Source organism: Eurosta solidaginis, chromosome 4 (genome assembly GCF_040869045.1).
Source record: "Eurosta solidaginis isolate ZX-2024a chromosome 4, ASM4086904v1, whole genome shotgun sequence".
Taxonomy (NCBI): Eukaryota; Metazoa; Arthropoda; class Insecta; order Diptera; family Tephritidae; genus Eurosta; species Eurosta solidaginis.
In genome coordinates, this window is record NC_090322.1 from 2,477,528 (window position 1) to 2,499,941 (window position 22,414).

Here is a 22,414-nt window from a genome sequence, read left to right on the forward strand (position 1 = left end):
ACAGCTATAAACTCATCAGCTATAACTACAGATACACAATTATAGCTTCTCGCATAGCCATATGCGCTTGTATATGTGAGTGATACTTCCACCGATGATTGCCTACTTTTGGGAGTATCTCAGATATATGCATGTGTTTGTGCTTTTCACTCCGCTGCTTGTATGGACATATGTGTAGACAAAATGAGTAATTTGTTTACGTACATACAAGTGTGGCATCTTGCTTTATTGTTGTTGTGGCTTTATTTACTTAGTTTCAGATTAGTGATGTGAGTATCACTTAGTGTCACTAATATTCGTCACAATACCAAAGGTAGAAAAAAGGATACAATGAGTGTAAGTAGGGAGGAAAAAGTGTAGGAGGGAAGAAAAAGTATAGAAAAATATCGCAGATTTTGGCTTTTTTTTTGCAATTGGGGATAAAAAATGCCTGATCCACCAAATTTTCTGCCGTGTCACAGTAGCCTAGTCGCGTGTCACAGACTGCTTCGTATTGCTTCAGAAAGGCGTTTTATAATTATTTTCTTCACACTTAGACCGAGTTTCTCAGTACCAATTTAAGTTAACTAGAGTTTAACCCAGCCACTTTGGGTGTCTTAACTAAGAGGAGAAGTAAAAATGTATGTAAATGACCAAAGTGGCAGGGTAGAGTTGAACTCAACTTTAAATACCGCTTAAATTTGCACTGAAACAGTTACTTTAAGTATCAAATATTGCAGTGTTAAAATCCTGCCAAGTTTAACAATAACTTAAACTTGCACTGATCTTGCTGATCCTAAGTGTGGTCCCCGAGAAATTGCTAGTTTATCGCCACGTTTCTGGGTCACCCAACGTTATTTCCTGTAATTTGGGCAACTTTTTACTTGCGTATTTGACGGAAGTTCCTCGTCGATTTTTAAGAACCCGTTTCTCCGTTCACCTCGCTCTTGGCTAACACGATAACGCTCCTTAAAACCATCGGGGAGTGTCTTTGTCACTATAACAACAGGAAAAACCCATCTTCTAGCAATATTAGCTTTATCTGTTGTATTCTGTTTGGCAGAAACCTCTTTGTCTGATAAAGCAGCGGATTAATTTTAATAATTCATGTAGGTTTCATACAAAAGATGAACTATCTTAACAACTCTGGGAATATGTGACTCAAAATTGTACCACCTGAGACTGAAAATGCAGTAGAGGAGGTTTTTTTTCCAAGAATCTTGAGCAGGCGTACAGTACGACGCTCATGCCGTGATTATGGCATTTACTTTTCTTACAAATGGAGTGTGGGGAGATGGCGAAGCCGTGGTACACTACCAATATCTTGGTTTCATTTTCGTTACGTGGGAATATTACTTTCCTGTAACAAGCACCACTAAATTACAAGCTCTGCCATCTCTGGAATGTTTTAGAACGATCACATTGAACCTTCTAGACCATCTCGACACCACGCCCTAGTCGCCAAAGCCTCGTCTGTCAAAGAAACAGGATTCGCCTCGGGTAGGTGAGTTTGACAATTGGGCTGGAAAAGCTATTCATGAAAAGCTAACACATGCAAAAACATGTTACGTATACGCACCGGTAGCTGTCTTTTCAGGTGGTATGGATGTGTTTGCGTGTAGTTGGCCGTTTTTATTAATAATTCGTTTTTAATATTTCGTCACGTCACGTGGAGTAGTTGTTCCTATGAAGTAAAGACGAAAAAAAAAATTTTTTTTAAATATGTTATTCTTTCCCTTTCCATGAGAAAGTTCCGTTGCGCATGCAATCGCAATGAACTAGGGAACTGATCGGCCCGTCAATAAATATAGTGTATGAGCAACGCGGACGACTTTTTTATGTGATAGCCATGTTTACTGTTCCCCCTGAAATTTCAATAACAATTTTAAGTTTATCTCAACTGAAATCGAGGCTCTTTAAGCTATTCAGCCCAACCCAGGACTTATAGAGAAAAAATAATTCAACAGCCAGAATGGCGTGAGCTATTTTTTGCACTTCTGAGAATTTGTTGATATATCTGAGCGATAATCGAAATTCAAGTGAAATGCATTCAAGTTAAAAAAAATTCACTAAAACTTATTACTTAACCACAAAAATAACGCGCCTACATACCACAGTAACTTCGAGCAGCAGCAGCATTTACTTAAGAGGGTTTTTTATTATTTTCCTTTAAGCTCGTTTTTACTAATATTGCAATCAGAAGCAAAGGAGTTGATTTAAATTTTTGTTTTTCAATTAATTTGCACAAATCTTTGCCTAAAAAAATTTGTCCTCATTTCACTCAGAAAAAAAGCTGCAAACAAAACTTTTCTCATTTCTTTGCTTAGAACAAAAAAATGTTTGCAAATTTCTTTACGGCAAGAGATAAAAAATTAATAGAAAACAAAAAACAAAGCAAGAAAACATTTTCAATCTGAAAAACGTCACAGAGCGCTTGGCAGGCAATGACAAATACGCAAAAGAAATTGAAATATTCTTGTTTACTTGCAAATGAGCCGCGAAGGATTGAAAAGAACGACACTCGGTGTTGCTTTGTTTTTGTTTTGTAGCGCTTATTTGCCACTGCCGCTACTTTAATTGTTGCCAAAGGTTATAATGACAACGGCAGCGTGTGCGAAATTTATTAAATTTACTTACAACTAACAACAACAAAGGGAAATATGCAGTTGGTTTTGCGCATACTTTGCCACGCAGTCAGCGCAAGCAGCAACTGGAACTCGTGGCAAAGTTCTTCTTCTTTTTTGAAGTGCATACTTTTAAACTCGCACTGGAAGCTAATATTTTTTTTTCATTTTCTGTTGCACTAAGCAATAAAATAATATTTTAACTGCATATTCTTTGAGTGTTAACAAACAGGCTTGCATACATCTTGCCTCATTGCTCGTTAATCAACGACTAAACTACTACCACTAGCCAAAGTTTCAATACCTGTTATAAAGCTAAAGCAGATTCTTCCAAGCATTAGGCTGCCGCTTATTTGCCAGTATGTTTTTTGGCAGCTGTAACGTTTCCTGTTTGACGAGGTTAAGAAATGTGAACTATTTTCTGCTGAATTCATTATAAATTATTTTAAGGAACACAAATTTATCTATACAAAAAGAAATAACCTAAGCGGAATATTCCGCTGGCCCAAGCGCATTTTGACAGCTTGAAGAGGATGTCTCCAATCAGTGCCACTCATGAAGTGGAAGCAGCTACTTCTTCTTGCATTCGACTTCTTTTTTACTACACTTTTTTTTTTAATTATATTTACTTTTTTATTGCATATTTTTAAAATTATTTTATTACATCATTGCAAGTATTTTTGTCTTATTAAATGTTTTTTCAATATTTTGTTTTTTATTTTATTTTATTTTTAAGATCGCGGGTTTGAATCCAGCTCAAGGCCTAACAATAACTATTTTATCATTATTATTGTTATGATAAATTTTTTCTTAATTGAAAAAACCGAGAACTGCAAAATTACTTCAGCGGTTTTTTGTTGGCCTTCATTATTCCTACTTCTGTTCTGGCACTATGGCATCATTGCCATCAAACAAGTCCGATTTTCACATCCATTCTGCAACAGATGTCGCAGTGCTGTGTATCAGTGAGTTGCAATTATCCATCTTTTAAGGCTCTTAGTAGACTAACCAAAAAATGAGTATTAGTGCGTACACAAACAAAGAATATCAAGCACTTATATCCACTAAAACACATTTGCATAGTCATGCTCCGTAAAATGAATAACCGCTCATAAGCCACGAAGCAGTTCAGTACTCAATTGTCTTATTGAGCAGGAAATTCAACTGTGTTATACGAAAACACTAATTGGAATAAGTAAGACTAACAGTGCAAGAAAATTAATATAGTCATATCAGTCTTCTGACGCTAGCAACACAACGATGTAGACGAAACTAAACTGAATACAGGGCTAAAGAAAAACCGATAATAAACGAAGTATACCGTATATTACACACGAAACCAACGTGCTAATGAGTTAAAGCGGCGACTATGATTTCAGTTTATACCCAACAATGTCATATATGTATGGGACATATGTGTTGCGGGGCACTCGTATGTATTTTCTATTTTATGTGCTAGTCACTCATAGTATTTTTGTGTACTTGACTAAGTGCACATTTAGACAAATTTTTTGGCTCATTACTAAGTGCACTAATTTTATTAGTACTGAAAGTAGATCTCTGCTGTGAATATCAATTGGCAAGAACCAGAATAGAAGTAGGAATAATGAAGACAAACAAAAAGCCGCTGTGATGGCTGAATGGTTATAGCAGCGGCGCCTAAACGTTGCCGATGAAGGAATTTAGCAGTACCCGAAATGTGTCTATACAACGAGCTTTGGCAGTTCTCTAAATGTTTTCTTTCTTCTATTCTAATTTAATAATTTTTTCTTAATTTAAACAATAGCAATAATAATGATAAAATAATAATTGTTATGCCTTGAGCTCGATTCAAACCCGCGATCTTACAAATTAGTAGGCCGATATAAAAACGAAAATTATTTTATTTTTTTAGTCTATTTTTGTTTTTTGAAATTTTGTTTTCACATTCAATCTAAATTATTTTTTGCTTTTTTTTATATATTATTACACACTAAATTTAAAAAAATATTAAACATTTAATCTAACTAACTTTTTAATTTTTTTTTTTATTTATTATTAAATATTAAATTTTAAAAAAAAATTTTTATCATTTACTCGAAATTATTTTTTTATTTTATTTTTTATTTTTTTTTTTTATTTTATTTATTACTAAATATTAAATTAAAAAAAAAAATTTGTTAATAAATATATATGTATATATTTTTTTTGTTTAATTCACATCCCACCCGTCCTTCCCCCAGAGATCCACAATCTCGTATGGGTACTCGGCCGCATTGGTATTACTAAGAAACTATCTGGAGATGATCTTCACACAGTAGCTGGAACAAAAGTGAGATGTGCAATGTAAGCCCCATGTGGGATATAAAATCTGGCGCCGCATCAATGAGAAAAGAATCAAGTTCTTACTGAATTCGAAATAACTTCATATTCGGCTATTTAATGAATCGTTCCCGTGTAGAAGTCTGATGAGCGAATATTTTGAAGCAGCAGAGCCGTTCGAGAGAAATAAAATGTCACACTTTTCTATTCTCTCAAAATATATTTCTTATTTAATTGCTACATGCTTGACATTATTATTAGCTGAAATATCTTGTTTCCTGGTACACAGCCGTACTTGCAACAGCAGCAGTTAGCTCATTATTAGCGCTTGAACTCGTGCATATCACTGCTTCTTCTTGCTGCATACACTAAAGCGAACAATTTGACGTTGAAGTGCCACTCAAAAGCACATTAGCAACATTCCTGCTTTCATGTGTTTCACACTTATCTATTCTTTTTATCTCTCTACATTTTCTATTTAAATTTTCTTTGATTATGCTTGGTGTTTTACATGCAGCATAGCAGTGCGTGCCACACTCATACATACTCAAGCACACATACATACATACTTGCTACACAAAAGTGAATATTGTCTCCAATAGCGGTTAATAATGGCTTCTGGCAACATCATTTTATTATTGTTCTTGTTGCTTGTTTGTGTGAACGCTGGTTGTTAGTTCCTGATTGCTTGTTTTTTTATTGTTGCCTACAAGTACCACTTATGTTGCATTCAGTGAGGGGCAGCTAGAGCTTTCACCTTGCATTGTGGCACGTTGTCGCTTACTCTACTTACCACTCATACTTTTGTACGTGTCTATGTGTGTGTATCACACTGCATTGAAATGTTTGTTCGCTGCTCGCTCATTCAATGTGAAGGATCTTGTATGGTGAGTCAGCGTCAATTTTTTTGTTTGTTTTTTCTGGTTGTTGCGTTTTGTTATCTTGCTTTTATTTTTATTTATTGTGCTGTGGTCAACAGGAAAAATGAACGAGCAACTTACTGAAATCGAAACCGCAATTTTGCTTTTTTTTTGCGTCTCCTTGACTGGTCAACCAACACTCACACAAAGCTATACATACATAAATTTTATTACTTACATGCATGTATGTTTAACTAGAAATATGTATCACATAAATCAAGTATAAGCTTAGTGCTATTGCCATCTTTGCTTTTTTCTGCTTTTGTTGTTGTGTTTGTTGTTGTTGCCCTGTTGCATATTGATTGCGTTTAATGATCAAATGTTTAAAACAAGCAAGCAAATAAATATTGGATATCAAATGTAAGTTCAAAATTTTTTTATAGCGCACAAATCAGCACTCTAACGCATTCACACAAACACACTGACATACATAAACGCTGAATAGACTACGCACGATGGGCAGAACTCGCGACAATATGGCTGTAAAAAGAATCGGAAAGTATTTGCGAGTAACCAGATCAAGTAGGATTTTTAAAGTAGCTTAGTTCCAATTTATTTTGTAAATTTTTTATGGCGGAACAAAGTTGGTGGTCGAAAAGTTTATTTAAAATGTATAAGAAATTTCAGAGCTGATAGCTTTTTTAGATCTAATTTTGTATTTTACCATTTTCATGGCAAATAAAAAGCTCCAAAAACGTATTGTTTTAAGTTTCTTAAAACCCGATTTTGTTTATTCAAGTGGGAAAAATTTTTTTTGTACCAATAACTTTTTCTCTGTTTTTTTGTGCTTTTTACTTTTTTTTTTTGTATCTTTTTATTTTTAAATTTTTTATGTTTTTGAAAACCGGTTATTTTGTATTTGTAAGCTTTTCCCTCAATAAATGGCATTTTAATTTTATTTTAAGTAAGGTTAATGTTTTGTTTATCTTTGTATTTTGTTGACTTGTTTTATTTTGCGTTATTTTATTTTATCTTACTTTATTTCTTTTTTTTTTTATTTTATTTTACTTTTACTATTCAGGAATTTTTATTTGCTATTCAAAAATTTTATGAAAGCAATTTAATAAGAAAAGTTTTATTTTTTTAAGATTTCTTATTAGACTTGTTTTTGCTTTTGTTTCTCTCTGAATTTTTTTATTTCTTTTTTAGTTAGTAAGAATTTTGTTTTGTTCAAGTTTTTTTTCTCTTTTTTTTGAAATAAAAATTTTGTTTTCAACGTTTTTATAAGAAAATGTATACAGCTTTGTATTTTAAATTTTTCGATTTGATGCTGTAAATTTTTAAAGTTTTCTTAAGCATTTTAGAATATTTCGCGGCGTAGAGAACTGAAAATAACATCAACTTTTTCACTCCTAACAAAATGTGATCTTCTGATCAGTTTTTCGATAAACCGGTCCACTGTGCTGGAGCATGAACACAAAAGCTGCTCAAAATGCATTATTGCCTCATGTAGGATTGATTTATGTGAGATGTATTGAGAAGCGTTCGAGCGAGTGTTGCCTTAATACATCACTGTGCAACATAGGAAAGATACCAACAAATGTGTTGCATATTTTAAGGCGAACATTTTTTGTTTGATTTTATGGTGAACAAGTATGAAATTTGTACAAAGATTTTGATTGAAAGGACTCTATATAGATCAAACCAACACTTTTCTTGAGACTGCGAAAAGGAACAAAACAAATAACGATTGAAACCGTTTAAGAGTATTTACTACTGTTAGGAAAAAATTCAGTGTTTCGCATTTGAACTCTTTTGTTTATTTGTTTTTTTTTTTTTAGAAAAAAGTTAAAGTTTTGCGAAGAGTATAAAAACAAAAAAAAGCCGCCCCTGAGAGTGCGCAGGATTCAGTATTATGCGCCTGTGATTTCAGAAAACATGCTTCCGCCCCATCAATATCAGAGTCCAATGAGGAGAATTACAATTTCTGTTGCACACTTTCAGGCGTAGTTTAAGCTCTTACGACGAGTTTTGGCGATCATATTTTTCTTGTACTGATATTGTTGTGCACTTATATTGTTGGAGTTGGAAAAAATACTGTTCTACTGTGTAACCATTTGTAAATGTTTTGTGTATGTATTGGCATCTGAACGTAATTTGTTTGTGTGTACTATTGTGTATTGGAATATAATAAATGTTGATTTCGTAATCGTAAATAAGTTCTTCTACATCTCTTGTTGCAAATTGTTGTGCGAATTTAAAGAAGCACATCTAAATGCTTCCCAGAATTTCTAATCGAGTTTCTAATCGAAGTGAATACTTCTAAGAGTGGTTCCCTCGAATTTCAAATGTAAGCTAATATTTTGCAATACAATAAAAGTTTTGCTATTAAAAATATTATTATTTAATATTAACTATTGCGGTTATATAAACTATTATATTTGAGTGCAATGGTATTGCCAACAACTTAACTCATATAAGATAGAGTAGATCGATCTCCACTGTACGTAAATTCAAAACTTATATTAAATGCGCCTAAAAGTATGCATAATAGCTGAAATGACGGATTTCCATACTGTTGCATAATAGACGCATATGATTTTGGATTAGTATTGTCAGAGTGATAGCTCTAGGCCAAATAAACATAAACATGGCTCATTCTGTTGTTTCGCACTACTCAGGGGTTCAAATTGTTTTCCCTTTATGCATTTTAGCGGAGTGGGTGCTGGCCTCTTTCTCTGCTTTCCAAGATGGGTGCAACTCTGACCCGAACGATATAATAAAGTAATTTTGCGACATCTAGTGCCAAGAGGTGACGAGCGTCGTGCTAACGCTTTTATCACTGGTATCGTCTAAGTGCTTAAGTAATATTGTTGAAGAATTTTATGCGAAGAGGAAAATCCGATATATCGGCATACCCTGTACAATAGGATTCATGTCTAGGCGCTTTAAGGGAGAAAAGGTCTCACTCTGCGGCGGGCCAAAACCAGTACACAAGCAAGCGACGACAATCAGGAGTAATTAAAAAAATCAGTGACTCGAATCTAGGATTCAATGAAGGAACAGATGACTTGCTTTTATAATATGTTCTGGAATAAGCGAAGTGTTTTTGATTGCTTTGAGAAAAAACCCTTGTTTTAGTGATAAAACGCCTGTGACTTAAGCTCATCCCCAGCTGTTTTGAAAAAGTTAGTTTGGAACGTAGTAAACAAAGTAATCTCGCGCCCTCTGGCGGTTAGGCCGAACACAAACTTCTTGTGATTTCTGCATGCTCTATTTAGAAGCACATACGAACTGCCTCTGTTGAAAACAATTCTGAGCAGATGTGTTGCATAAAAATTTCGTACTCGGATCGCTGTTCTTTTGCAACTCGTTTTCAAAAGATCACAGCTATAAGTACCGTCAGTTTATTTTTAACCAATCCATGCCAGCGAAGTCTTTGTTCCGAAAAAAATTTTATGTTTAAAAAATTTAAAATTTACCCCAAACAAATAAAGAAAACTCGTTGCTGAAATTCAATTAATATTTCATTTGCATATTTACTTGCAGACAAACGCAACGTGGGCAAGCAGTCAAAATTTACAAAGTAAAATAAAACAACTAAAATAAATATTTGAGGTACATCTGTGATAGTGCGCACTACGCATTGAAGGAGAGAAAGAGTGTGGCGCTCGTATCAGCGGAAATTAAAAAAAAAAGTATTCATAGTAAAGGCTAATAAATATTTCACGAATCGCACAACTCACGCGCACCTGCACATAGAAATGCATAATAAATATTGGCATGACATTTGTATGAAAATTTTAACCCACCAAAAGCCAAAATAAAACGCCAAACGCGCAAAAGCAACAAAAATTAGGCAAACAAAAAAGTTTAAATCCAGTGAGTGACAATCGAATTTGCGCGACCGGGAATAAATGTTAACAATGCCAATATCACTGACAGCGGAAGCGGATGTAAACGCGCAAGCAAAAACATTTAACAACAAACAAGTGATAGAAATTACAACAACAACGCAGTAATTGCAATACGCTCACAAACATGCCACTCACACCGGATGTACGCGCGCATTCCAGCGGCCTTGCCAGCGCCAGCAGTGAATTATTAAGCAACGCTATCGATGACATACACTACAACAACAACAGCGTTGACAAAAATGCCACATTGCTTTCGAATAATTTAACCGCCACCATAACGTCGATACGCTCGAATGTGACGCGCGTGCTTTATATGTACTTTCAAAATGTCACCGACGAGCATGGCTATGGTGCAGCCACAACACCTACAACTACCACCACTATAGCAAGCAGCAACAGCAGCAGCAGCAGTGGCAGTAATAGCATCACAACAACCGAAAGGTTACCCCACGACAGCGCGCCGCACACATTAAGCGCCAGTAGCAACGCGGTTGGGCATTTATCCACGACCAATCAAAACTTGAGCTCCACATTACTCAGCGCTACCAAAAAAACATTGCTGCAAGCGCCACACAATGCGTCCAATGCAACTGCAAGCCTTTTGACATCGTCGTCCACAAATGCTACGAAAGCGTTATCGACTATGGCTAGCACCACAGCATCCGTTACGTCCTCTGCTGCCTCTTATGCCACCGAGTTGCTGAATGCAACAACAACAGCGGCGAGTGGAAGTACGACGGCGAGCGCGAATGTCAGCCACGTTTTAACCACCGCGCCCAGCATTATTTACCCGCCATATCAAGTTGCTATACGCAGCTATGAGAATTGCTCGGCGCTTTTTGCCAATTACACGCGACCGCACAATGGTAAGTAGCTTTGTTAGTAGCGCGCATAACAACAATAACAATTGCTTACCACAATTTGTAACAAATACTTAAATATGTATATATGTATGAATAAGCAATTATAAATGTGAAAGCGGTTAACCACACTTGCTGTTGTTCTTGTAATTTAAATTAAATTTTGTTGTATATTCGTGGTTAATTTTAAACCAATTCATTATGCAACCGAGCGCTCGGAAGTGGCGGCGTTTGCTGATAAATCGCTGCACAAAGCATGGGGCACGCGCATGTCACGGGAATCAAGTGCACACGCAGACACAGACATATGCACATTGTCTGCCACGGGCGCTGATTGCCATCAATGTCAATTTGGTATGATTTATTAATCTACCTACGACCTTATTTGTTTAGGTGCAGCGTGTTTGTGAGCTGTCAAAGTATCAGCTGCAAATTTTCTTGCCTCTTTATTGTGCGGACTTTATTGTGCGGACTTAACATAACAGAGGAAGCTTCGAAATCTGCGCTTGCTTCTCTAGAATTTTATATAGATCTGACCTCCAAGACATGGTCTTCATTCAGTAAAGAGCTCACAACATGCTTTTTTAGCCATATTTGTGGATCTAAGCCGAGCTACCTCCGTGAAGATTAAGCTGGCGTCACATTGTCACAAAAACGACACAGAAGCTCCCCAATACGATGACCGGTCTGTGCATAAGCCGCTTTAAACTGTAGGACACCGCATGATGAATATACCTGCCAATATTCTTAACTGAGTTTATCCTCCTCCCTGAGTTTAACCTTGATGGTATGGTATGCAGACGTATTGCAAGGAGTGCTTCAAGTCCGTCAGAGGTTTGTAGCGGCTGCTTTTTTTGCTACCTGTTCAATGCCCTCTCCATCTTTATGGACTGGTAGTCAGATCTGTTCAACTTAACCACACATTCCAGAACTATTATGGAATAAATTGTAGATGAAGATAGTATCACGAGTGCTTAGCTATGACTTATAGCGGATAAAGCTCTAACAGTACTTCCGCCGCATCACTTGGGCACATGCGCTTAGCTTCCGTAGCTATTGAGGTTTCGTGAGTGCCCATATCATCCTTCCATACACTAGCGCAGGCGTTAGGAAGGCTAGATATTTTTCGCAATTTTTCTTCCATAAAAGTTTGGAGACGAATATGACTCAGTCTGACGGCATAGTACCTATGTTGCTCTTGCAATTATGACGCTAAGCCTTGGCCAGCGGATATTGCGTTGTTCATCTACCACAAGCTTTCATAAGAGTTGTGGCAGCACTTTTTCTTGTGGGCATTCCTGTGTGGTTCTTAACTACAGCATGCCATCCACTAATTTGGCTTAGGTGGCCCTTGTTCGCAATGGAAATTCTTTCCATTTACGAATAGGCTGTTGAGCTACTCTTCTATATGGTGTTCGATACACACTTGCGTCATTTGCGTTGTCGACAGCCTCGTCTATAGACAGAAACGCACATAAGACTATCTCTTCACAACCAAGGGGTGCTGGAAACCTCCCAATGCGCGATACTATGTCTGAATATATTTCTTCAGTGGTTTGATATTTATCCACGACCTGCCTAGTATTAAGCTGTCGTATTACCCGGCCGATGGGCCGTCTACACCTTTCGAAAAATTACTTACTTACTTAATTGGCGCTTAACCGTCTAAACGGTTATGGCCGTCCAACAAGGCGCACCAGTCGCTTCTTCGTTCCGCCAACCGGCGCCAATTGGTCACACCAAGTGAGTTTAAATCGTTTTCCACCTGGTCCTTCTAACGGAGTGGGGGCCGCCCTCTACCTCTGCTTCCATAGGCGGGTTCCGATTGAAACACTTTCTTGGCCGGAGCATCATCTTTCATTCGCATAACATGGCCTAGCCAGCGCAGCCGCTGCGTTTTAATTCGCTGAACTATGTTGACGTCTGCGAAGAGCTCGTACAGCTCATCATTATATCTTCTTCGGTACCCGCCATCGCCAACGCGTAGAGGTCCATAAATCTTACGAAGAACTTTTCTCTCGAACACTCCCAAAACCGCTTCATCTGCTGTTGTCATGGTCCATGCTTCTGCCCCATATAGCAGGACGGGTACGATAAGCGACTTGTAGAGTATGATTTTCGTTCGCCGAGAGAGGAATTTACTTTTCAATTGCCTACCTAGTCCAAAGTAGCATTTATTGGCAAGATTGATTCTTCGCTGGATTTCAGTGCTGATGTTGTTGCTAGTGTTGATGCCAAATAAACGAAGTCTTTTACTGTTTCGAAATTATGGTTGCCAACAGTAGCTTGGTTGCCAAGGCGCATATGCGCTGACTCTTTGCTCGATGATAGAAGGTACTTCGTTTTGTCCTCATTCACCACCAAACCCATCTTTACCGCTTCTTTTTCCAGTTTGGATTAAGCAGAACTAACAGCGCGGGTGTTTAGGCCGATGACATCAATGTCATCAGCATATTCCAGTAATTGCACGCGGTTAAGTTCTGCAGCTAGTATAATTTTCTCCAGCATCAAATTAAAGAAATCGCACGATAGGGGGTCACCCTGTCTGAAACCTCGTTTAGTTTCGAACGGCTCGGAGAGGTCCTTCCTAATTCTGACAGAGCTGATGGTGTTGCTCAACGTCATTTTGCACACCCGTATAAGTTTTGCGGGGAAACCAAATTCAGACATAGCGTCATATAGGCAGCTCCTTTTCGTGCTGTCGAAGGCGGCTTTAAAGTCGACGAAGAGGTGATGTGTGTCGATTCTTTTTTCACGGGTTTTTTCCAAGATTTGGCGCATTGTGAAAATCTGGTCGATGGTAGATTTACCAGGTCTGAAGCCGCACTGATAAGGTCCAATCAGCCGGTTCACGGTGGGCTTAAATCTTTCGCACAATGCACTTGAAAGGACCTTATATGCGATATTAAGAAGGCTGATTCCACGATAGTTGGTGCATTTTGCAGTATCTCCCTTCTTGTGGACTGGGCAAAGAACACTTAGATTCCGACCGTCGGGCATGCACTCCTCCACCCATATTTTGCTAAAAGGCTGCTGCATGCGTCTTACCAACTCCTCGCCGCAGCACTTGAATAGCTCCGCAGGCAATCCATCAGCGCCCACGGCCTTGTTGTTTTTCAATCGGGTTATTGCTATTCTAACTTCGTCATAATCGGGCGGGTGGACATATATTCCATCATCATCGATTGCGGGATCGGGTTCTTCATCTCTGCGCGGTGAATTGCTGCCTCCATTTAGGAGAACAGAGAAGTGTTCCCTCCATAATCTAAGCACTCTCTGGAAATCAGTTACAAGATCGCCCTTTTCGTTCCTACAGGAGTTTGCCCCGGTCTTAAAACCTTCCGTCTGTCGCCGTATTTTTTGGTAAAATTTTCGGGCGTTATTCGTGGTGGCTAGCAGCTCAAGCTCGTCGCACTCATGCCTTTCTGCTTCTGCTTTTTTCTTCCTGAAAAGGCGTCTCGCCTTCTTTTTCAACTCACGATAGCGTTCACATACTCCTCTTGTCGCGCTCGCTTTTAACGTAGCCCTGTAGGCAGCGTCTTTTCTTTCAGTTGCAACGCGACATTCTTCATCGTACCAGTTGTTTTTTCGTGGCCGCCGGTAACCAATTTTTTCCTCGGCGGCAGTACGAAGTGCTTTGGAAATATGCTCCCACTGCTCCTGTATTCCTTCAGGATGAGTTGTGCTCTCAGAGAGCAGGTGTGAGAGTCGAGTTGCGAAATCATTGGCAGTCTGTTGTGATTGAAGCTTTTCGACATCTAGCTTTCCTTGTGTTTTTTGTTCCTTGGTTTTTTCCGCGTTGAAGCGGGTGCGTATTTTGGCTGCAGCGAGATAATGATCCGAGTCGATGTTAGGTCCTCGGATCGTGCGCACATCTAAAACACTGGAGGCATGCCGTCCGTCTATCACAACGTGATCGATCTGATTGCGAGTATTTCGATCAGGAGACAGCCATGTAGATTGATGTATCTTTTTATGCATGAACCTCGTGCTGGATATGACCATGTTTCGAACACCGGCAAAGTCAATCAGCCTCAGTCCGTTAGGAGAAGTTTCATTGTGTAGGCTGAACTTTCCGACTGTAGAGCCAAAAATACCTTCTTTGCCTACCCTGGCGTTAAAGTCGCCAAGCATGACTTTTATATCATGACGGGGGCAGCGCTCGTATGTGCGTTCTAATTGTTCATAAAAAGTGTCTTTCACCTCATCGTCTTTCTCCTCTGTCGGCGCATGGGCGCAGATGAATGATATATTAAAAAATTTTGCTTTTATTCGGATAGCGGCGAGACGTTCGTCCACAGGTGTGAACGCCAGAACTTGGCGACAAAGTCTCTCTCCCACCACGAATCCGACGCTGAAACTGCGCTTATTCGTATGGCCACTCCAATATATGTAACATTTTTTGATCTTCTTTCTTCCTTGCTTCATCCAACGCATTTCTTGGATGGCGTGATGTCAGATTTTGCTTTGAAGAGGACATCAACCAGCCGGGCATCTGCACCAATCCCATTCAGGGAGCGGACTTTCCAGGTGCATGCCCTCAATTCATTGTCCTTCAAACGATTGCCATGTCGTCATCAATAGAGAGGCTTGTTGTTATATTTCATTGGAGTATTGTTTTACATGGCGGGTCCCAAGCCCAGCGCACAAGTTGTGGCCTTCTCACATTAGCTCACCGCAAGTGACCGGCTGTAGGGTGCTGCTTGAACCGCATGCAAAAGAATCGCTCTGGCCATTCCCAGGTGAATGGTGGTCAGAAGCTTTCCCCACTTTCGTGGACTTCTACACTCGGCTCCACCCGATCTTCATTATAGACTCTTGCGCATTGCTTAAATATCTACCCTTCAGCACCATCTGTAACTTTATTACTCTATGACACTTCATTGTTTATAACACTCCGATACTATAAGCGTTTCGACGCTTTCACGTCTTCTTCAGGGAGTCTTAAATTTTCATATAACATAACCTAAAAGTAACGCATAGCAAGAATGGAGTATTTTGAAGATCCGAAAGGCTTGGTCTGATGTTTTAAAACTCTTCGTGACTAGGTGCGCTATTTTAGATCTTAATTGCGTCCAGCATAAGCCGCTGTTGACTTCCAACATATTATAAAAGTTATTTAGTTATGGCTGCAGACTCCTTCGCTTCGACATGGAATTTACCAGCACTTGTATGTCCTCGTTTAAAGTACCAACATATAGGACGTAACATATCGATATATTTATATTCAAAACTGTGAGGTTATATGTTTAGTATGCATAACCGAGCCTTAAGCGTCTGTAATGTCATATGATTGTCCAATATGTGTTGACCGACCTACACTTTAATATATGGCATGCATATTTCATCAGTCGGGATAAAGCTCACAAATGCTGAGCTTAATTTATAATTTGATTGATGACCTAATACGTGTTTGTTACTCACTTCATGAATTATATAAAAATTTATATAAAAAGAACCACAAGCCATACGTATGCAAGTTTATAGGGATTATACATCTAGTTTGAGGTCAGGATGGGGGTTTATGCATTTGGGGCGGTCAGCATGACATACGAACTTTGATTATGCTAGAAGAACTAAACTTAATACTTAAAATATTTCTCTATTTCGGGAATTGTTGTAGAGTCCGCTTTGTGTTCAATACCAGCGCACTATTACGATGGTCATAATGCTTTTCACAATTTAACCATACCCTGCCTTTGTAAACTTCTTTCATTTTGAAATGCATTTGGCAGATCTGTCTTCATTCCACATTTATATAATCCCAAACATATATATACTCATACATTTCTGAACTCGTCAATTGAAAGCAAATGCTTGGCAAAATCAGTTCAACTTGTTATCTCTCGAACTAACAAAGTTTAGGGTCATTACGTTGGCATCGAACTGCAAAACTTAATATAGCATTACAGCCAGCTATGATTTGTTGATGGAGAATCCCATGTCTAGAGTTATTTATGATTGACATTCGGCAGTCTATTTATTCACCACCCAACTACAAAAGCAGTGGAGCTTAGCCAAATTATGTAGCAGTAGGGCCAGCACAAAACTTTTGGCTGTTGCATGTGGAAACGAAAATGGAATGAATCTGCACTTTCTAATTTGAGATTGCTAAAGTTCGTAATGTGCCAGTGGGGAATGTGTGCGTTGAAGATAATGAAGTTTGAACTGTAGAACGCAGCACTAAATAAAAGCGCAAGTGAAATGTAAACAAAAGACCCTCGTCATATCAATTGACAGTTCCATTACTAGTTTGGTGAAGTTAACGCTCAACCGAACACTGAAAGCGCTCGACAAGTTTAGCTACGTTGCAGTTGACAGTGCACAGAACTCGCAGCACGCAATAATTTCTTATAACAAGAGTGATTGCCATGTAACTGTCTGTTAAGGCGTCAAAGGAGTGCCACATTGGTTTGCCTGTCTCATTGACATTAACTGCTGATGCACTTTCATATGAATGGCATCCCTTCAATCTCTGCCCTGTGGTCTTGCTTTTGCTTCATAGCAAGTTTGAATGTGTGCAAATTCAATTCAGCATGGAAAATACACAAATCAAGGCTTTCACACGTGCAGCAGGGAGGGTATATGAATGTGCCAATTATATTTACATTACGGTGACCATGCGTGCTGTATAATTTTCAACTTGACAGTTTTTATATTTAATGCGAAAGTTTAAATTTAGATGAAAATAGAAAAGTAAAAGAGATGATAAAAGTAGCACTGCCATATACCCCAATCAAATCCTTTGAAATCATATAATCCCTTTTCCCTGAGCCAGCTGTAGGGGCGCTGGATAGCACGCATCCCTACCTTGAAAGAATACAAGAAACGAAAACTCAAAAGTTATAAATAACATACAACAATACTTTTACCAGATATATCACAGGAAGCTCATCTTATGTATTCATTCAAGTATTTGACTGACGGAGAAAATGGATGTAAAAGAAACCGACGGTTGATTGTGCTCACAAAATGTATGGTGCATCATAATCTACTATGACAGACTAGTCTGAGATCAAAGCTCTATTAGAAAATATCACCTGTTCTATGGTAATGAGTGAATACACGCAGTTGTTGAAGCAACGAGATATGCTACGTACAGCAGGGGGATATAATATCCTGAGCACAGCATGGATGTTCTAGCTAGAAGAGCCATCGGTCAGTCGACGTTTTTATTGGACGTAGGGGTAGCGCACTACCCTCAAGTAGCCCAATGAAACCAGGCTAATCCTGTTCATGTGTCCGCACCCCGTGGGACCGCCGTTAGACATAACGTCACGGAGGGAAAGGCGAGTTAGTCGCCACTACTTCGTACGCGAATTTCTCTGCGCTCCACTTCAGCATGCTTCAATTTCGTCATAACCATCTTGCTCACAGCAGTCCAACAATCTATTTGTCCGCACATTCGGGGAACTAAATTCCTAATGGAAGGCTCCTCTCAAAAAACTCTGTGTATAGAAAAATTAAATGTTCTGCGCTTTCCAATTCGGAGGGACGGTGTGGATAGACATATGCACACCTCCCTTTATTCGCTTGTAAGCAAATACTCGAGTTCACCTTCAACGAACAAGGTTTCTTTAATATACAAACAGACTAAGGCTCTGGAAAAGTTTTCGGGCATACTAATAGTCAACACACTCGATGCTTTGGTTTAGTGAGGGCTCAAACGAAGGCTAGAGCTCCAGAGTGGTATTATGCTAAATTTTGTCGCCTCTTACGACAGCTACGCCTATCGTGGGAGCATTCTGGTCCCCTTAGCCGTGTGGGGGTAACGAGTCGACTCCCTTTGGATAACGACTTATCAGAGCTCTAATCAGCGAAGATAAAAAACTTTAGTTAACTCAGCCCACCTGCCATCCACTTCTGGTCTGAAGAATTCCGTAGCAAGTATCTGCTAGCGTTTGCCTACAGTGCGTATGAGTAATTTTATTTTAGTTTGTTGTGGACAAACGAAATTGCAGCCAATTGAATGCTGATACTGCCCTACACACACACACATGCCTGCATCTAATTGTAATACAAACAAGTAAGGAAGGCTAAGTTCGGGTGTAACCGAACATTACATACTCAGTTGAGAGCTATGGAGACAAAATAAGGAAAATCACCATGTAGGAAAATGAACCTAGGGTAACCTTGGAATGTGGTTGTATGACATGTGTATCAAATGGAAGGTATTAAAGAGTATTTTAAGAGAGAGTAGGCCATAGTTCTATGGATGGACGCCATTTAGGAATATCGCCATAAAGGTGGACCAGGGCTGACTCTAGAATTTGTTTGTACGATATGGGTATCAAATGAAAGGTGTTACTGAGCATTTTACGAGGGAGTGGGCCTTAGGTCTATCGGTGGACGCCCTTTCGAGATATCGCCATTAAGGTGGACCAGGGGTGACTCTAGAATGTGTTTGTACGATATGGGTATCAAATGAAAGGTGGTAATGAGTATTTTAAAAGGGAATGGGCTTTAGTTCTATAGGTGAACGCCTTTTCGAGAAATCGCCATAAAGGTGGACCAGGGGTGACTCTAGAATATGTTTGTACGATATGGGTATCAAAGGAAAGCTGTTAATGAGTATTTTGAAAAGGAGTGATCCTTAGTCCATAGGTGGCCGCCGTTTCGAGATATCGCCATAAAGGTGGACCAGGGGTGTCTCTAGAATGTGTTTGTACGATATGGGAATCAAATGAAAGGTGTTACTGAGCATTTTAAGAGGGAGTGGGCATTAGGTCTATAGGTGGACGCCTTTTCGAGATATTGCCATTAGGGTGGGCCAGGGGTGACTCTAGAATGTTTGTACGATATGGGTATAAAACGAAAAGTGTTACTGAGCATTTTAAGAGGGAGTGGGCAATAGGTCTATAGGTGGACGCCTTTTCGAAATGTCGCCATTAGCGTGGGCCAGGGGTGTCTCTAGAATGTGTTTGTATGATATGGGTATCAAATGAAAGATGGTAATGAGTATCTTAAAAGGGAGTAATCCATAGTTCTATAGGTGGACGCCTTTTCGATATATCGCCATAAAGGTGGACCAAGGGTGACTCTAGAATGTTTGTACGATATGGGTATCAAACGAAAGGTGTTACTGAGCATTTTAAGAGGGAGTGGGCATTAGGTCTATAAGTGGACGCCTTTTCGAGATATCGTCATTAGGGTGGGCCAGGGGTGACTCTAGAATGTGTTTGTACGATATGGGTATCAAACGAAAGGTGTTACTGAGCATTTTAAGAGGGAGTGGGCATTAGGTCTATAGGTGGACGTCTTTTCGAGATATCGCCATTAGTGTGGGCCAGGGGTGACTCTATAATGTTTGTGCGATATGGGTATCAAACGAAAGGTGTTACTGAGCATTTTAAGAGGGAGTGGGCATTAGGTCTATAGGTGGACGCCTTTTCGAGATATCGCCAGTAGGGTGGGCCAGGGGTGTCTCTAGAATGTGTTTGTATGATATGGGTATCAAATGAAAGATGGTAATGAGTATCTTAAAAGGGAGTAATCCTTAGTTCTATAGGTGGACGCCTTTTCGATATATCGCCATAAAGGTGGACCAAGGGTGACTCTAGAATGTTTGTACGATATGGGTATCAAACGAAAGGTGTTACTGAGCATTTTAAGAGGGAGTGGGCATTAGGTCTATAAGTGGACGCCTTTTCGAGATATCGTCATTAGGGTGGGCCAGGGGTGACTCTAGAATGTGTTTGTACGATATGGGTATCAAACGAAAGGTGTTACTGAGCATTTTAAGAGGGAGTGGGCATTAGGTCTATAGATGGACGCCTTTTCGAGATATCGCCATAAAGGTGGACCAAGGGTGACTCTAGAATGTTTGTGCGATATGGGTATCAAACGAAAGGTGTTACTGAGCATTTTAAGAGGGAGTGGGCATTAGGTCTATAAGTGGACGCCTTTTCGAGATATCGTCATTAGGGTGGCCCAGGGGTGACTCTAGAATGTGTTTGTACGATATGGGTATCAAACGAAAGGTGTTACTGAGCATTTTAAGAGGGAGTGGGCATTAGGTCTATAGGTGGACGTCTTTTCGAGATATCGCCATTAGTGTGGGCCAGGGGTGACTCTATAATGTTTGTGCGATATGGGTATCAAACGAAAGGTGTTACTGAGCATTTTAAGAGGGAGTGGGCATTAGGTCTATAAGTGGACGCCTTTTCGAGATATCGTCATTAGGGTGGGCCAGGGGTGACTCTAGAATGTGTTTGTACGATATGGGTATCAAACGAAAGGTGTTACTGAGCATTTTAAGAGGGAGTGGGCATTAGGTCTATAGATGGACGCCTTTTCGAGATATCGCCATAAAGGTGGACAAGGGTGACTCTAGAATGTTTGTGCGATATGGGTATCAAACGAAAGGTGTTACTGAGCATTTTAAGAGGGAGTGGGCATTAGGTCTATAAGTGGACGCCTTTTCGAGATATCGTCATTAGGGTGGCCCAGGGGTGACTCTAGAATGTGTTTGTACGATATGGGTATCAAACGAAAGGTGTTACTGAGCATTTTAAGAGGGAGTGGGCATTAGGTCTATAGGTGGACGCCTTTTCGAGATATCGCCATTAGGGTGGGCCAGGGGTGACTCTAGAATGTGTTTGTACGATATGGGTATCAAATGAAAGGTAGTAATGAGTATTTTAAAAGGGAGTAATCCTTATTTCTACATGTGGACGCCTTTTCGAGATATCGCCATAAAGGTGGACCAAGGGTGACTCTAGAATGTTTGTACGATATGGGTATCAAACGAAAGGTGTTACTGAGCATTTTAAGAGGGAGTGGGCATTAGGTCTATAGGTGGACGCCTTTTCGAGATATCGCCATTAGGGTGGGCCAGGGGTGACTCTAGAATGTGTTTGTACGATATGGGTATCAAATGAAAGGTGGTAATGAGTATTTTAAAAGGGAGTAATCCTTAGTTCTATATGTGGACGCCTTTTCGAGATATCGCCATAAAGGTGGACCGAGGGTGACTCTAGAATGTTTGTACGATATGGGTATCAAACGAAAGGTGTTACTGAGCATTTTAAGAGGGAGTGGGCATTAGGTCTATAGGTGGACGCCTTTTCGAGATATCGCCATAAAGGTGGACCAAGGGTGACTCTAGAATGTTTGTACGATATGGGTATCAAACGAAAGGTGTGACTGAGCATTTTAAGAGGGAGTGGGCATTAGGTCTATAGGTGGACGCCTTTTCGAGATATCGCCATTAGGGTGGGCCAGGGGGACTCTAGAATGTTTGTACGATATGGGTATCAAACGAAATGTGTTACTGAGCATTTTAAGAGGGAGTGGACATTAGGTCTATAGGTGGCCTTTTCGAGACATCGCCAATAGGGTGGGCCAGGGGTGACTCTAGAATGTTTGTACGATATGGGTATCAAACGATAGGTGTTACTGAGCATTTTAAGAGGGAGTGGACATTAGGTCTATAGGTGGACGCCTTTTCGAGATATCGCCATTAGGGTGGGCCAGAGGTGACTCTAGAATGTTTGTACGATATGGGTATCAAACGAAAGGTGTTACTGAGCATTTTAAGAGGGAGTGGGCATTAGGTCTATAGGTGGACGCCTTTTCGAGATATCGCCATTAGGGTGGGCCAGGGGTGACTCTAGAATGTGTTTGTACGATATGGATATCAAATTAAAGGTATTAATAAGGGTTTTAAAAGCGAGTGGCCCTTAGATGTATATGTGAAGGTGTTCTCGCGATATCGACCAAAATGTGGACCAGGTGATCCAGAAAATCATCTGTCGGGTACTGCTAATTTATTTATATATGCAATACCACTAACAGTATTCTTGCCAAGATTCCAAGGGCTGTTGATTTTGCCTTGTAGAACTTTTTCATTTTGTTCTACTTAATATGGTAGG

The 22,414-nt window shown here is 39.5% G+C and overlaps 1 protein-coding gene across 19 annotated transcripts in view; it reads left to right on the forward strand.

Moving 5' to 3' along the window:
* Window positions 1-22,414, forward strand: part of Pdfr (Pigment-dispersing factor receptor) — a 456,607-nt gene that overhangs the window by 388,513 nt on the left and 45,680 nt on the right. For all 19 annotated transcript variants that reach the window (XR_010952180.1, XM_067779497.1, XM_067779505.1 and 16 more), the window contains one exon: window positions 9,314-10,547. Coding sequence is in view for 18 of the 19 variants with exons in the window: in XM_067779497.1 (XP_067635598.1) it covers window positions 9,806-10,547 (742 nt within the window). In the remaining variant the exon portion in view is untranslated. The remainder of the gene's footprint in view (window positions 1-9,313; window positions 10,548-22,414) is intronic.